Source organism: Tupaia chinensis, unplaced genomic scaffold (assembly GCF_000334495.1).
Source record: "Tupaia chinensis unplaced genomic scaffold, TupChi_1.0 Scaffold143599_1, whole genome shotgun sequence".
Lineage (NCBI taxonomy): Eukaryota > Metazoa > Chordata > Mammalia > Scandentia > Tupaiidae > Tupaia > Tupaia belangeri.
Window position 1 is genome coordinate 818,781 of NW_006203445.1, and position 17,204 is coordinate 835,984.

The 17,204-nt window shown below is 44.7% G+C and overlaps 1 protein-coding gene across 10 annotated transcripts in view; it reads right to left on the minus strand.

The window, feature by feature from the left end:
* The window catches only part of MKNK1 (MAPK interacting serine/threonine kinase 1), a 48,018-nt gene that overhangs the window by 10,373 nt on the left and 20,441 nt on the right, over nt 1-17,204 (minus strand). For all 10 annotated transcript variants that reach the window (XM_006164245.3, XM_027766603.1, XM_027766601.1 and 7 more), the window contains 5 exons: nt 15,748-15,845; nt 12,681-12,760; nt 11,043-11,116; nt 8,043-8,147; nt 2,544-2,599 (listed from right to left, as the gene is read on the minus strand). In XM_006164245.3, coding sequence (XP_006164307.1) covers nt 2,544-2,599; nt 8,043-8,147; nt 11,043-11,116; nt 12,681-12,760; nt 15,748-15,845 — 413 coding nt within the window. The remainder of the gene's footprint in view (nt 1-2,543; nt 2,600-8,042; nt 8,148-11,042; nt 11,117-12,680; nt 12,761-15,747; nt 15,846-17,204) is intronic.

The window sequence follows — 17,204 nt, forward strand, 5'->3', positions numbered from 1 at the left end:
GTCTTCCACAATAGCTGCCCCATTTTTCACTCTTACCAACAATGCACAAATGTTCTATTTTTCCACATATTCACAACACTTGTTATTTTCTATTTTTTAAATTGTAGTCATCATTATAGGTATAAAGTGGTATCTTTTTTTTTTTTTTTTGAGAGAGATTTTTGCTATAAGGCACAGGCGCTCACTGGAGGGACAGAGAGACAGAAAATGAGAAATCACTTCTTGGGAGGATGGCCACACCACAATCCCTTCTCCTCTATTCTTTTCTTAGGATTTTGGGCACGCACGTACACACACGTGGCATGAGGTTTTTTTTTTAAGCCACCAGGTTTGGGACTCAAACTATTGTTTATTATGTGGGAGTCCAGTGATGTAACCATTATGCCATCTGCTGGTTCCTCCCAGGGAGTTAAAAAAAATTTTTTTTTTTTAGTTTATTATTTATTTCTTTAGAGACAGGGACACAGGCAGAACCCCAAACAGGTTCCCCACACTGTGATCCCAGTCCCAGCCAGCCTGGATACAAAGATATGAGATATGGGACCTGAACCCAGGGTCCAGTCTACCACTGCACCAGCTCCTGGTCCCTCACTCCCCTAATAACTAAGGGTATTGAGCATCTTTTCACGTGCTTGTTGGCCACTTGTTTATCTTCCAACTATTAAAAGGGACAACAGGGCTGGCCCATGGCCTGGTGGTTAAGGCAGCCGGATCCCACAGAGCTGACCATGTGGTTTGAGTCCTAAGTTCATTGTAAATCTGAGGCAATAATGGGTACTTCAGAGTACCACTGAAATCTAGGCTTTTTTATTTACCAGTAGAGTGACTTCTAAAAAGTTTCTTAATCTGAGCTTCAGTTTTCTCATTCATAAAATGAACATAATAATACTATTTACCTCATAATACTCTGTAACTACTAAACACGTGTAAGTAGTTGGCAATGTGTAAGAAATGTTAATTAAAATTATTATTATTGTGTGTGTGTGGTGCTTTGTTTTCTTAGATAGGGTCTTGCTATGTCTCAATGCTTCTGCTTCAACCTCCTAAGTACCTTGGACTACAGGCATATGCTATCACATGGCTTTTCAGTGTGGGCTGGGAATCAAATCCACTCCTCCCATGTGGCCTCAGCCTGCTGAAAAATTCCAGTGAGTCCTACTGCAGCTGGGCCTGTAATTATTATTAATAATTGTAATAACGATAAATGATACAGTTCTATGCCAGAACCTCTGACAGGAAGTCCTGAGATCTTATTTGAGCTAATGTATTATTCCTCCCCAAAGAAGAGTTGGAAGCAGCAGGCTGACTCACGTGCTCACCTACAGCCATTCCTTGTTTTTGAGCCATGGCTTCATCCAGACCAAGAGCACAAGCACATGAACACACACAGAAGGAACGGTAAATCTGGGTCACCAGTACCACCACGGCCCTAAGTCCCTCCTAACAAACAATAAATTTGTCAAATTCACATATTCTTATAGAAATGAAATCATTTCCATTTACTAGTAGACTGATTTAAAGCAATGTTTAAAATAGGTTGTATTTTAAACATTGAATGTCAAGTGTATATCTATATATCTCTCTCTATTTTTTAAATTTTGCTAGAGGGATTGTGTGCTCACCAGAGACAGAGAGAGAGGGAGAGGACAAAGCATCTCCTAGAGGGGATGATTATGCTGCAACCTCTTCTCCATCTCTCCCTCCCTTTGGGATTCTGGGCACACACACACATCCAATCTGTTTCTCAAGCTGCTGGGTCTGGGACTTATACTACACAATCAGTTACCACTAGGACACTGAGATGGCCTTATTTTATTTTATTTTATTTTATTTTATTTTGAAGAGCACCTTTGAAAATAAAAATGGAAACAGAAACTCTTTTCAAGAACTTGCTTCCTAATTACTACATCTAGTGATGGACACCATTTGCCATATAGAACATAACACAGATATCATTTATAGACAGATACGTTTCACATAAGATTGAGTTGTTGATGACTTAAATCAACTTCTCTAAAGGTAGGTGCACTGGAGTAGGAAATATTAATTTCATGCAGGTTTCATATTTTATAAGCTCTCAGGGCTTACACCAACACAATGATGATAAAGAGCAAAGAAGAGACAAGGATTAACCCTACTTGGAATGTAGAAACAGCCGTATCAGGTAACACATTCTCATATGTCCAAAATAATCAGTTCAAGTCGGACGTGAGGCCAAGAGGAGAGCTAATAATCTATATTTAACGCAAGGACCAGCTCGTGGTGCAGTGATAAAACGCGATGCTCTAGAGGCCGGTCTACAAGGGAAAGCTCGATTCATATCTGGAGCCCTCTCTGAGTATGCCAGGCATGCATGGGCCCAGGAGCCAGAGTTGGCTGAGGCCAGTGGAGAACTAAGGCATAGAGACCTTGTGGGAGGTCCCGTTTCTCTCTCTCTCTGTTTCACTTAGAGAAGAAATAAATAAATAAATTTATAAAGAAAAAAAGCCCAGTGGTGGCTTCTCCAATCTATATAAACTCTAAAGTCAATCAGGCCTTAGTACCTTTTCTGGAGATTCACACAATATATTTTCTGGCTTCAGATCACGGTGAGCAATGCCTGAAATGACAAAGAGCAAAGAAATGGTTAACATATGCACATAATTATCAGACATTCCACACACAATTAATTTTTTCCAAATGCTGTTGTTCGCAGATTAATTCCCAATTATGGTACATTAAAAAATCAACGAGCTGCAGGAGGCAGAAGTAACTGGAGACACAAACCAAAAACACAGTTGATTCTGCAAGTTCTTTTGAAACAGAGGCTTTAGAAGTCTGGCAGGGATAAGAAAGGCTAAATGAATCCAGCTAGCCTACCTTTCAGCACGGCAATGACAACCACCAATAAGAAAGCCTAATACAAAGCAGAGCGATGAGCTCTGCAAAAGGCAAAGGCTGCAGCAGCAATGCAGAAATAATTAGTGCCTGTTTAAGAATGTCTCAGGGGGCTTAGATCGCTCTACCTCATTTCTTCTTGTGTGTGTCCGATTTAAAAAAAAAAAAAAAAAGATTCCTTCCATGGGACTCCCTGAATATTCAGTGGATCAAGTGTTAGTTGCCAAATCTTCCAAAACTTGTCTGACTTCCTTACCTGCTCTGCTGTCCTAGGCAGCTGTCCTAGAAGCAGAGCAAGGACCACTTTGGCCTGAGGGTGCTGTTCTGAAGAGAAGACTCCCCTGGGGGCCATCAGGCGGCATGCTGGTTAAGGTGCTGGATCCCACATGGTAACTCTTCGGTTTGAGTTCTGGAATCGGGTTTTTTTTTTTTTTTTTTTTTTTTTTTTTTTAACGCCGCGTGTGCAGGTGTGTGCATTTGCACACAATCCCAAGAGGAGAATGGCGGAGGGATTGCTGCATGGCCATCCCCCCCTCCCCACCCCCAGGGCAGATGATTTCTCACTTTCTATGTTTCTTTTAGGCAAGCACATATGCTCCTTGGTAAAACTCTTAAAGAGAGAGAGAAGACTCCCTTTGCATTTTGGTCAGTCCTCCTGAAGGAGAATGTAAATAGTTGCCTACCCCATGAGGGGTTAAAAGCTGCTGACTGGCACTTGCCCAAGAAGGCACCTGGGGAAAACATCTTTTTCTTTCTTTTTAAAAAACATTTATTTATTTACTTCCATTCGTTATCATTATTTTTTAAATTTGACTAGAGAGAGACAGAGAAAATGGGAAAGTGAGAAAGCAAGCCACCAGGTCAGGGACTTGAACTGTGGTCAGCTATGTGGGAATCCAGTGCCTTTAACCCCCTTGCCACCTGCCAGCTCCAACTTGGAGAAACCATCTTCTTACTAGAAAGGGACAAAGAAGCAGTTCATAGGGTCACAGTGTTCTGGCAGAGGACGCAGACCCCCCTTTCCTTCCTTCCATAGCACAGAGACAGGAGGGCTGGAAGGTCAAGCAAGAGTCCAATACCTACTGCTTAGACGTGCTGGCAAGCAGAGGAGGATTCCTCAGATGATGGGGAGAAGCAGAAGCTGCTTTCCTAAAACTCTGGATGATCAGCTTCTTTGGCGGCCTTCCAATTCCCTACCAGAAGGTAAAGGTCTGGCCCAGCCCAGCCCACCTGAGGCACTTCACTAGAGAAGAAAAACCTGCGCTCCAGGAAGCTAAGTAACTTCATCAGTCACCTAATTGAATGAGAACCCAGAGCAACTCAGTCCAGGCTGCACAAATTGAGTCGGGCTCCAGCTTGCTGCACTAAAAGTGAAAGATATTTTCCATTACAGCAAGTGCTCCCACAGAAGGATCACGAGCCACACTTGGAGCCCGACTCTCCAATAGGTGCCTGTGGCCCTGGCGTCCCTCAGCCTGAGAACACTGAGAGCCGGGTTTTAATAATGGGCCAGCGTGGGTGAGCACGCCAGCCATCGAGCTGCTCGGGTTCATTTCCCAGAGGTTAAGCTGTAGTGTGTCCAGTATTTACAAGTATGAAACTTGTTTCAGGGCTGACCCATTTTTGCCCAATTCATCTTCCCAGCATGAAGTTATTTAGAAAACAGCCAAGTTCAGCTGGAAATCGTTTTTCATCCCCTCCAACTTCTAGTCACATGGGCAGCTGGCCAGCTAGATGTTAACAAGCACTTCAGAACTCCTCAGACACCACCGGCCTCTGTTCCCTCTGTTCTTGTAAATAAATAAATAAATCAATAATAAATAAATAAACTACCTTAGCCCCCCCACCCCCCAAGCTGTGGATCCTGTAAAAAGCATGACCCAGTTTTATAATCTACAGAGGCAGCTTGGGGAGCAGTTGTAAATCTTTGTCAGGCAGGTGTTACCTACATGCATCCCAGCTTTCAGAAACAGAACGGCTGCTATTCATCATGCTGTGCAAAGTACAGACACCCCCTTCTAGGAATGTTCATCCCAGGTGCAAGTCAAGGCCCCAGCATGGGCACTGTCAGTATGGAGATGTCTTTCAGCCACTGGAGGAAATGAGGTGGAGTCAATGAACCTGAACTCCCTGCATAAGAGCCACGCCAGTCTGCACTGTCTGTCTGGCACACAGAGCAATGAGCGTGTGAGCGGTGTGCCTGCAATTGGTCCTGAGCATGTACAACCAATGTGGTTGGCTGATACCCACAATATTCTTCTCAATGGCATAGCCCATAGACCTATGTCACAAATTATTATGTTGGACCTATGTCCAACATAACCCCTCACCATGCACAGACAGAGAGGAGTACTCTTCACAGGGTCGGGTCATGTTGTGATATCCCTCCTCCAGTCTTCCAGCCCACCAGCTCTGGGGCACTCTGCATGTGCCCTGTGTGTCTTAGGCCAACTGGGCCAGGGATTTGAACTGCAGTTGCCATGTGGGATACAATGTCTCTTGGGCAGCCACTATCACTGTACCAAGGAGCCAGTCTAGAAAGCTTTACTTAAAGAAATTAATATTAGGAATAAAAATGCTTTCTGCCTTGCTGGAGATACAGATGAAGGAAATAACGTTTATTGAAGAACGACTGTATGCCAGAAACTATGCTCCATCTATGTTCCACATATGTAAGATACACATATGTAACACATACATAAGATACACACAATTATGTAAATGAATTTATAGAAAAGGCTTGGAACCAGCAGATGGTGTAATGGTTATGTCACTAGACTCCCACATAGCTGACCGTGGTTTGAGTCCCAGACCAGCGGCTTAAAACTCACACTAGGTGAGTGTGTGTGCATACCCAAAATCCCAAGAGGAGAATGGAGGAGAAGGGACTCCCCCAGGAGGTGATTTCTCACTTTCTGTTTGTCTCTCCAGTAGCACACATGTCCTATGGCAAAAATCTCTCTGTTAAAAAAGACAAGATAAGAAAAGAAAAGGCTTAGAACATCACAAGTGCTATTTATTTTATTTTATTTTATTTTTGGTAGAGGTTTTTGCTATAGGGTGCGTGGGCTCACCAGAAAGAGAGAGACAGAAAGTGAGAAATCACCCCCCAGGGGGGATGGCCATGCCGCAATCCCTTCTCCTCCATTCTCCTCTCGGGATCTTGGGCACGCACGCACACGCGCCTGGTATGAATTTAAGCCACCGGGTCCAGAACTTGAACAGCGGTGGACTACATGGGAGTTCGGCGACATAGCCATTACGCTAACTGCTGGTCCCTACAAGTGCTATTTAAATGTTAACTATTGGGAATGCTGTTACTCCCACCACATGGTAGGCATTAATAAGCGTCACATTAAAAAGGTCTGTGAGAGTATATATCTATATACACAAGGAGACTTCAGAAAGCTCACGTAGCTGGAAGAAAGGTAAAGTCAGAATTCATTTTTCCCATGGTATCACTGGTAAGTGAATTTTTTTTTTTTTTTAAGATATGTTTGCAGTACAGTGTGTATACTCACTGGAGAGACAGAAAACGAGACAAAAAAGAAAGTGAGAAATCACCTCCCAGGAGAGATGGCCATGCCGCAATCTCTTCTCCTCTTGGGATTTTGGGCATACATACACATGTGCCTGGCACAAGTTTGAAGCTGCTGGGTCTAAGACTCGAATCGCAGCCCACCACAAGGGAATTCAGTGCCTTAACCACTCTGCCACCTGCTGGCCCTGATACATTTTTAAAATGTATGTAACAGTCAAACAGATTTATGGAAATGTGTAAACATCTTAGTTGCAAAACAATTTAATTCATTAAGGAAGTTCTTAAATAATCAGTCCTAGGAAAGGGACTATAAACTGAAGTATAATTCCAATAATAGTAACCTGCTGGTTAGAACTGTGATGTTCAACAGATACCTCGAACTTGCCATGTTAACAGAAAAAGGCATTTTTCATACTGTGAATAAGATATACAACACGGCACATATGCCATCATGCCAATTTTGAAAAGAGAGATACAGTGATGTATTTAGAAGACTAGAAGGAACAACACCCAAATATTTACAGTAGAACAGTCATATTATGCATGAATTTTACATTCTTCACTAGGAAAAGAAAAGGAGCATTATCTACATACATTGTCACATATGAAGTGTCTTCAGACAGTTCACAGAAAATGCAAATTATAAAAGAAACCCTGCATGGATCTGTTGATGAGGACGTGTATAGTATTCTCAGCTGGGCTGGACTGAGGTGTAGATCATGCTGGGTAAAGTCTCTTTACAATCTAAATGATGTATAGTGATTGAATATGTAATAATAATAATAAAAACAATAATAATAATAATATAAAAACAAAACAAACAAAATACCTGGATGGATTTTAGTTTTAGTTTTTGTTTTTGGTATAGGGCAAATGTACTCCCAGGAGAGATAGAGAGAGACACTAGGTGACAAAGTACTCTCCAGGGAGGTGACCACATGACAACCCCTTCTCTTCTTTCTCCACCCATGATTTTGGGCATATATGCACACAGCTTCATGTTTTCAAGCTGCTGGGTCCGGGACTTGAACCACAGTTGGCCATGTGAGAGTGACCATGCTGGTCCCCACACATATCTTTTTTTCTTTTGAGAGGTTTTGGCTATAGGGTGCGTGCGCTCGCCAGACAGACAGAGAGAGACAGAGAGACAGAAAGCGAGAAATCACCCCCCGGGGGGATGGCCACGCCGCAATCCTTTCTCCTCCATTCACCTCTCGGGATCTTGGGCATGCACACACACATGCCCAGCATGAGTTTAAGCCACCGGGTCCGGGACTCGAACCGTGGCCGACTATGTGGGAGTCCAGTGACATAGCCATTATGCTAACTGCTGGTTCCTTCCACACATACCTTTTAATGTGCAATTTATTCTTTTTACTCCCTTCTATTTATCCTGTATCTCCGTCCTGCTTACGAGCCCCACCATCTACTGCCATCCTCTGCAGAAGCTGAGGAGCCATGGTGGATGGCCACCCTCCATGCCCTGCCCCCCATGGGTGGCATAGTCATGCTGCCTGCCAGCTGGACAATCTCCTGGACAAGCCCTCTGCCTGGCTCCCCCTCCCTCCTGGTGCCCAGAGGCTGGGACCCCCACTACACCCACCATGACAAAGGCATGGTTCACCTTTGGTATGCAGGAAGTCCAGGGCTGCAGCGACATCCCGCACCACTCGGCTGGCTTCTCGCTCATTGAAGTGCTTCTGCTTCTGGATGTGGGCTAGGATGGAGCCTGGAGAGCAGAGTGAAACAGAATACCTTGTCAGGCTCGAGTAGAGAACAAGCTCCCAAAAGTCTGGGGTGGGGACATAGGCTTATTCATCGCCAAATGTCCAGCACCAAGTATAGCAGACATCTGGCACAGGAAGGTACCAGGACATGTCCGTAGAACAAAACTGTTCTCTGCTGTTCCTGTCTATGAGGAACTCAGAGGGGAAAAGAACTATCTCGTACGTGGCCAAAAGATATTAATGACACTGGGGGGCTGCCTTGGCTTTGCAACCAAAAGGAGCTAAAAATGAATGCACATGGGGATGAGGGAGACCCTCAAAGGAATGCTTCTCCTTTGCATCTGATCTCAGATACAAGCAAGAACCCAAGCCGTCAAATGGAAAGGTCGCGAGCTAAACAGGTATTTAAAGGCCCAGAAAAGGGAGGAAACCCTGCTTTTCTCCTGAACTGACCCATTTAATATTATATTGTAAGCAATGGTTCATATTTATTAAGTAGTTACCATGTGGCAAGCACTATGCAACACTGTTTATTTACCTGTCCTCACTATAATTGTACAAGAAGGGTAAAGTTATCTCCATATTATAGATGAAGAGCCTAGAGCAAAAAAGGTAGCTAGACAACTTGCCCAGATCATGCTCCCCCATAGGTGGTAGAGTGAGGACCTGGTACAGTCAGTTGGGCCTCAGAGCCTGTGCAGGCATGGCCCTCCACAGGACTCATGGTCTGACTGCTAGGACAAGCTGTCCTGAGCCAACCACACTTCTTTATCCTCCATGTCTTGGCTCACTAGAGTTACACCCTGAGCGTCAGGGCTCCAGGGGATCCCAGCTGCATTAACATTGCAGACATGCACATTACAGGCCTGCATTGCTGGGTGGGGGTCGGGGGGCAGACAGAGGGGTCCATACTGACTATCAGAAGCAAGGTTTTCTGTGTCCTTAAAAATGGCACATGTTGGGGCCAGCAGGTGGTGTGGTGGTTAAGGCACTGGACTCCCACATGGCTGACCACTGTTCCGGTCCCAGACCTGGTGGCTTGCTTTCTCACTTTCCCTCTCTCTCTCCCTTTGGTGAATGTACATGCCTACAGCAAATGAAAATAAATAAATAAATAAATAAATAAATAAATAAATAAAATTAAATGGATATAATTCTTTTAAAAATGGCATGTTTTTTGTCTCCATTTTTTTTTTTTTTGAGAGGTTTTCGCTATAGGGCACGTGCGCTTGCTAGACAGACAGAGAGAGACATAGAGACAGAAAGCGAGAAATCACCCCCCAGGGGGGATGGTCATGCCGCAATCGCTTCTCCTCCATTCTCCTCTCGGGATCTTGGGCATCTGCTCCTTTCGCCTCTCGGGATCTTGGGCACGCACGCACACGCACTCGGGACCCGAACCGTGGTCGACTACATGGGAGTCCAGCAACATAGCCATTACGCTAACTGCTGGTTCCCTTGTTTGTTTTGTTTTGTTTTGCATGGTGAAGGGAAGAGTGAAGAAGGGAGAGGAGTGTTAAAAACCTTTCACTTGCCAAGTTCATGAACAAAAGGCTGCCAACATGCTAGGGAACATCCCCAGAAAACCAGCTTGTGGCTAGACTCTAGGTTGGTCTGCTCTACTGAGCCTCTTGTTCCCAAATGTGCTAAAAGGGGAGGAAGAGAGTAACAGTCTTCACACTGGTAAGACAGCCCCTAACATACTCAATTGTGTGGGTTTTTCATAGAGAGAGATTTTTGTTCTAGGGTATGTACACTTGTAGGAGAGAGAGAGACAGACAGAAAGAGAGAAATCACCCCTTGAGGGGATGGTCACACTTCAATCCCTTCTCCTCCAATCTCCTCTTGAGATTTGGGGCATGCATGTACATGTGCCCAGCGTGAGTTTTAAGCCACAAGTCTGGGACTTGATCTGCAGTTGACTACGTGGGAGTCCAGGGATATAACCATTATGCCATTTGCTGGTCCCCCAATTATTTTAATGACATTAACAGCTCATAGTTATTGAACTCTTAGTGTGTACTGGGTATTGTGCTGAGCATTTCACATACATTAGTTCATTTCATCTTCATAGCACCCAGTGAGGTGGGGACTATCAATATCCCTATTTTAGAGATGAGAATACTGCTTGCAAAACTTTAAGTGACTTGTCCAAGGTCACATGGCTTGTAAGTAATGAAGCTAGTCTTAAGCTCAGTGTTATCAGTTTCTAACACATGCGCCTTTAACCATGAGCCCCTCTGTGTCGCCCTCCACTCAGCTCCCCATAACACTTGCCTTGCAAATGTGTCCTAGAAGACACAAATGTGTCCTTAACCATAAATGGTTAAGAGATAGGGAGGGAGAAGGCTCCTCTATACCCCTGACTGTGCCAGAAAAGCAACTTAAATATACATTCCCATAATTATACGTATGGGGGATGGTAGTAGTGGTGGGAGTCAAGAGTTATGTCTTTCCATCTGAAGGACAAAACATTCTCAGGCCTCCCCTTCATCCTGGGTCTGTGTCCCAAACAATGAGACCTTCTTCTCCCTCATTTTAGCCTTTTTACACTTCATACTGTTTGTGAGAGCTTCCACCCCATAGTGAATTTAGTTAAATAGCAAACATGTCAAAGCAGGGGACTGAAAAATTGATCACTGACTGTACCTATCCATGACTCCTGTTATAATGAAAAGGCATTTATAGAATGCCCACACAGGTGACATTCTAAGCTCTGCAAAATGCTAATTATCATCCTGCCCTCCGGCCTTCCTTCTCCCAAATCAAGGGCAGTTTTTAAGTCCTTCATCCTTTTTATTAGCTTGACTCGTTTTAGAAGTCTCTGGGATTCATGATGGATGATCACCACGCTGGGTCTTAATCAGAAGTCCAAACACATACTCAACAGTAAGTACCTCCTTGCAATTTCTCAAAGACCAGGTAAAACCTTGTGTCATCTTCAAAGAACTCGATCAGCTCCAAAATGTTCCTTAAACAGAAAGAAATAGGAGGAGAGGGAAAAGGAGGGAAATGGTATTATATATTAAAGTCCACTTACAAATATACAATGAAAAGAATATACAACGCCCTGTAGCGGGGCAGAAATCAACTTGAAATCAGAATGCTTATTAAAGACCCATGTTTGGAAGCAGCCAATGGTGTTAGCAAGATTCAGGTCACCTTATCTTTCCATAATGTTTAGTCTCTGGTGTTTTCACCAAGTCCGTGCTGTCAAACCCCAACCCTAAAACCCACTAGGTAGAGTTATAAAAAAAGTCCCGGTCACATTAAACTGAATAAAATCTGCAGCCGACTGGAAGCAATTGCGGCTAATAACACTGAATAGTAGGTGCGTGTCCTGGAGGCAAGCAGCAAATAATTACTTGCCCTCCCTCTTGCCCATAAATCATGGGGCAGTATTTACATTGCCTGGAGAAAATGGAAACATCTGTCAAATAGACTTGGGGCCTAACGTGGGCACCGCTAGACCCTAACTGCTAAGCGCTGCTTAATGAAACGGCCGTGTTCCCGGCCGCCGTAGCACTTGTGGCCTTCCCCGGTGAGCACTCTCTGTCTGCCCGAGGATTTCAGTGCTCTGCCAACAAGGTCGTCTTGTAACTCAGTGGGGAAGCACCGGCCTGGACATTGGACGTGTTGGGGGCTTTTTTTCTTTTAAAGAACGAAATAAACCAGGTAGAGGCTCTAATGCTGAACTAAGAAGCTGGAGGGCTGAAAATAAAAATCCATCCCTCATAAAAAAGTGCCGACCACTTGGGGAGACACCAGGCTTTTACTGGTGTGAAGGCGTCCAAATCAGATGGCCAAAATGGCCTAATTTAAAGGAAGACTGTAGAGGCAGCGCCTGGAGTTAAATCAACAGCAGCCCCCATCCTCCAAGCTTAATGACAAAGCCATCAATACCAGGCCACTGGCTCCCTGCTGACCCTGCCATGGAGGGAGAGAGAGGGGGAAGCAGAGTCTTAGAGGTGACCCTGATTTAAAGCCACAGTGGGAGAGTCACTCATTTGGAGCCGGTGGTGAGCAGACTAAGATGGGGCTAGAGATTACCTCGGCCCAGTTCTCAAGCAAGGAGCTTTGGGCAAGCTTTCCGGCCAGAGAACAGCAGCAACCGTTAGCTACTGTTCTTTCCAGCTCTTCATTATCTCGGTATCAAGGCAGGTCCCTAAAGAGTTCTTGCAGGCAACAGTCAGCCTAGTTTCCATAGGTACTTCCAATAACCCCTCCTTCTTCCCCCCAAACACCTACAGATTCAGATTGCTCACTCCCTAACTTGCCTGAATTGCTTATATTTACAGTATTATAGTCTGAAGAGAAGAGAGATCAGCTTCTTTGCTGCTATTAGTGCTTCACCCCCATCTCTGTCTCTCTCTTTTCTCTCTCTGCAACACTGAAAGATGGAAGGTGTTCCCCCATGTTGTGGGGGAAGGAGGGAGAGTGCTAAATGCTGGCGTCCAGAGATGGTGAGAAACAACCTCCTTTCCTGAGACCAAGCATCCCCCAGAGAAGCGGGGAGTAACCCTAGTGATACTCACTTGTTTCCTTGACACTGATAGAGCGTCTCCACCTCTCGAAACACCCTACTCCGACTGTGCCCTGCTTGCTTTTCAATGATCTGTGGGGAGAATATAATCTGTCACATATGCCCACCTGACTTCCAAACAGTCCCTTGGCAGGCCCTCTGGGACTGTAGGGCCAAATTCAGTCCAAATCCAGCTTGGAGCAGAAGTTGGGAGTAGGCCTTGGTGACACAGGCACAGTGGCTGTCAGTAGAGCAATAGCCCAGCCCGAGGGCTTTCCAGTCCAGCTGAGCCTGCTCTGCTCACAATAGCCAAGGGCTTAGCATCTCACCAAAGAGGCTGTGAAGATGCTGCCCCCAGCTGCCCAGGGAGACTGAGGCAGCCAGCAAGACAAAGAGCTCACCTCAGCAACTACTCCCCAAGGGCCTTACGGGTAAGAATTCACAACCTCTACTGAAGGATCTTTAGTGCAGGAGGAAGGTCAAGTGGGGGAAGAGGACACAGTGGAGAAAGCTGGAGCTTCAAGACCCTTCCAGGTGCCACCTCTGCAATCCCTGCAGGCGGAAGTAAGTTCCTCCTCTTCTGGGAACTAATTCTTTGGTGTTGAACAATTTATATATATATAATCTCAGCTAACCCTCACAGCAATGTCAACAGATAGGAAGGTGGGAAACACTCTGTCCACCAGCCCAGAGCTGAATCCAAAGCCCTTGAACACCTGCTAATACCCAGTAGGGCTTCTTCAAGCACTCAGAGACTGTCCAAGGTGGCACCCCTGCCTAGACCCAGAGATACTTGGCAAATGCTGAATGAAGGAAGGGATGAGCCAATCGATGAGCAGGGGGCTTACACAGGAACTGGCTGACTCTGATTTTTTGGAGAGGTTTTTTATTGGGTTGCCTCTTTTTTTTTGGGGAGTTTTTTTTTTTTTTTTGGTATAGGGCACATGTGCTTACCACAGAGACAGAAAGAGACAGAGACAGAAAGCGAGAAATCACTCCCCAGGGGGGTGGCCACGCCGCAATTCCTTCTCCTTCATTCTCCTCTCGGGATCTTGGGCACGCATACACACGCGCCCAGCCTGAGTTTAAGCCACTGGGTCTGGGACTTGAACCACGGTCAGCTACATGGGAGTCCAGCGACATAGCTGTTACGCTAACTGCTGGTCCCAGAACTGGCTGACTCTGAAAAGCTCTCTGGACCCAACCAGGGGCCCAATCCATTGCAAAAAGAGCACGTGGGCAAGTCTCCTGCAGAGCCTGGCTCGGCCTTTCAGCTCCCACGTGCAGCATGGCTAGCGCAGCTGAAGACACCCGTCTACTCCAAAGGCTGCTGTCGGGACACTCCAAACGTCTCAAAATGCCATAGCACAAACATCCACAGCCAACTGTGATTTATTCTCTAAATAAGCTCACACCTGTAAGCAAATGACGACTTCAATCACCAAGTGTTTCAGATCAAAGTCAGGTAGAACTTTCTAGCAAGCAAACTTCGCCACAACAGCACTGTTTCTCTGAGGAGATAATGGGCTCCGGCTACCACAGATGGGGGAGCAGTACACAGACAACCATTTGAGGAGTCATAGAAGAAAAATCAGGATAAGATTATCTTGAAATTCATCTTGACCCTTGAGACTCTAGAATTCATAGCCAGAGGCCTATAGGGAAAGCTGGAATAAGTCGAGCATTGTGGTGCATGCTGGGAGAAAAGCCCATCCCTAGGGAGCTCTCAAAGACTAGGGGGCCCACCAGACTGGGCAGAGCTACTGAAACCAAAAAATTGCTAAGCCGGGGTCCAAAGTATATGCCCAAAGATGCCAGGAAGGCTTGGAGAAAGGGCCAGGTATACTTCCGGTGGTCCAACCTTGAGGAAATACATCTGTCATCATAAATGTAGTCAAACCTTTGACAATTTATATTTGCAGTTTTTACCATACTTAGGTATATTTTAAAAAAGAAAAAACTATAACATAGACTGATCTGTTTCCAAAAAAGAATAAAGATAGCTCTTTTGTTACCAAGTCAAGCAACAAGAACAGGGAACATGGTTTAGCAGAAATATCCTCCTTTATAGTCGGTCCATAGCTGGAACTCAGGGAGGTTGGTTATAAGAAAAGTCAACAGTGAAGCTAGAAGCCACTTCTCCTGCCCCAAATTGGGTGTTCAGTCACTTTAGTCTTTAATCCACATGATCCTAATGTACATTGTAGGGCATTTTGTAATTTTTAAAATATTTTAGTCTTTAGGGCGCATGTGCTCGCCAGCCAGACAGAGAGAGACATAGAGACAGAAAGCGAGAAATCACCCCCCAGAGGGGATGGTCACGCCACAATCCCTTCTCCATTCTCCTCTCGGGATCTTGGGCATGCACACACACGCGCCCGGCTTGAGTTTTAAGCCACCAGGTCCCGGACGCGAACCGCAGTGGACTACGTGAGAGTCCAGCGACATAGCCATTACGCTAACTGCTGGTTCCCTGTAGAGCATTTTGTAATTTCTAAAATAATTTAGTAATTTCTAAAGTAATTTGTCATTTCTACATTTACCAGTTCCTTTTTGTTTTCACTGTCATATCCACCTCATGAGACAAAGAAGGGTAGCTATCATGATCTTCATATTAGAGACACAGGGACTGAATTACAGAGGCTGAACGAATGCCCAAAGTCAAACTGTAATCGTTTTTCAAAACAGAGATTCAGGTAGGCCTTTCTCATCCCAAATCTGGTTGCCCACTCCCTGAAGCTAACTTTGTCATAGCAGTAAGCAGCAGCTTACTATGAGTCAGGCATTGTTTTCAGCACTTCTTACAGATTAATTTCTTTAGTCCTTACAATTCTATGCAGGTTTAATTATTACACCCATTTTACAGACGAGGAAATACAAGGACAGACAGGTTAAGTAACTCATCCAAGGTTAATAGTAAGTAAGTGCAGAAATCAAGATTTGAATCAAATGAATACTGCTTTGGAGCCCCCATTCTTATTTGAGCCACCACAGTGAAGAATATAAATTTTATCTGGCTGAGGACGAGCTGGGACCGAGTACCTGCAAAGCCAAGCCTGGCATCCCAATGAGACACTCACTTTGACAGCATACTCTTTGCCATTCTGCAGGCTCACGGCACCTTGAACTTTGGCATAGGCTCCCTCTCCAAGCAATTCGGAGGTCAACTTGTACATATCTAGAGGTGAAATGGACAAAAGGAACAAGATGGGTCACTTTGTGCAAGCTAAGATAAGAAGAAGAGCTTCTGTCATTCAGTTCCCCGATCTGACACAGAGGCAGAAAAGACTCACAATGACTGTCACACTTGGTGATGAGGAAGACATGTAAGACTCAGTTTGTCAACAGGACCACATGGAAGGCATCCTGTTACTCACTTTAGAGATGAGGTCAGTGAAAGGGTTTCGATTCAGCATGTATTTCTGGAGCAACTACTCTATGCTAGATAGCATAACAGGGAGAAAGAGGAATAAAATATCATCTGTCCCCTCTGAGGGTTGCAATCCAGTAGGGAAGACAGACACATAACCAAGTGACCCCAAATAAACCAGACACTGGTAAGTATTGTCACAGAGGAATAAAGTATAGTAAAAGAAGGAAAGAAAGGTAACATCTGTTCAGGGACTCGGGGGATCTTCATAGAAGGGATACGACCTGAATGTATCTACTCATTTGCTGATCACCTACTATGGGCTAAACCCTGTGCTAAGCATTGGTGATTTAGGGGGTATAAAGCACTATTCTATTTGATACCACACACAATGAAAGTCATTGGAGTGTTCTGAGAAGTTTCCAGAAGTTGTCTACAGGAAATGAGACAGAAGTTGGTTGCAAATGATGCCTTGAGGTTTTTAGGGTACTGAGTCAGAGCAGTTCTAACAGAGTAACACAGCTGAACTGAACAAATGGCTAGGTGAGCTGCCCAAGTTCACAAACAGCAAACTCTTTGAGCCCGTTCAAAGGAAGCTACATCTCCATCATGGCCCGTGAGCTCACGATATACTCCCTTGGCCTCCATTCTTCAGCTTTTTTCCTTTTCAGCCATCCTAGCATTTAAACCTACAGGCTGATAAGAAAACTTTTAAACCATAAAGTTAGATTTTATCACTCTTAGTCATAAGAAGTCCTGTAATTGCTCAAGCTCTCCTTAAATAACAGGAAATACTGTCTTGTGTTCACTGAAAGAGAAAAGACCTGTTGATTTGGAAACTCTAAAACTCTTGGGACTTTCGACTTCCCCTATCCCTAATCTCTCTCTCTCTCTCTCTCTCACACACACACACACACACACACACACACACACACACACACACACAAAGCTACTGTCTGAGTTAAAGGCAAACAAAAAAGTCTTCACAAAGTACCTTCTTGGCTTCATCAGTTAGGCCTTGTAGCTATTTTTTCTAAGTCTGAAATATTCTTTTTTTAAAAAAACCTTTATTTTAATTTGAACAGAGAGGGACAGAGAGAGAGAGAGAGAGAGAGAGAGAGAGAGAGAGAGAAAGCTGTCAGGTTCAGGACTTCAAACACAGGCCGA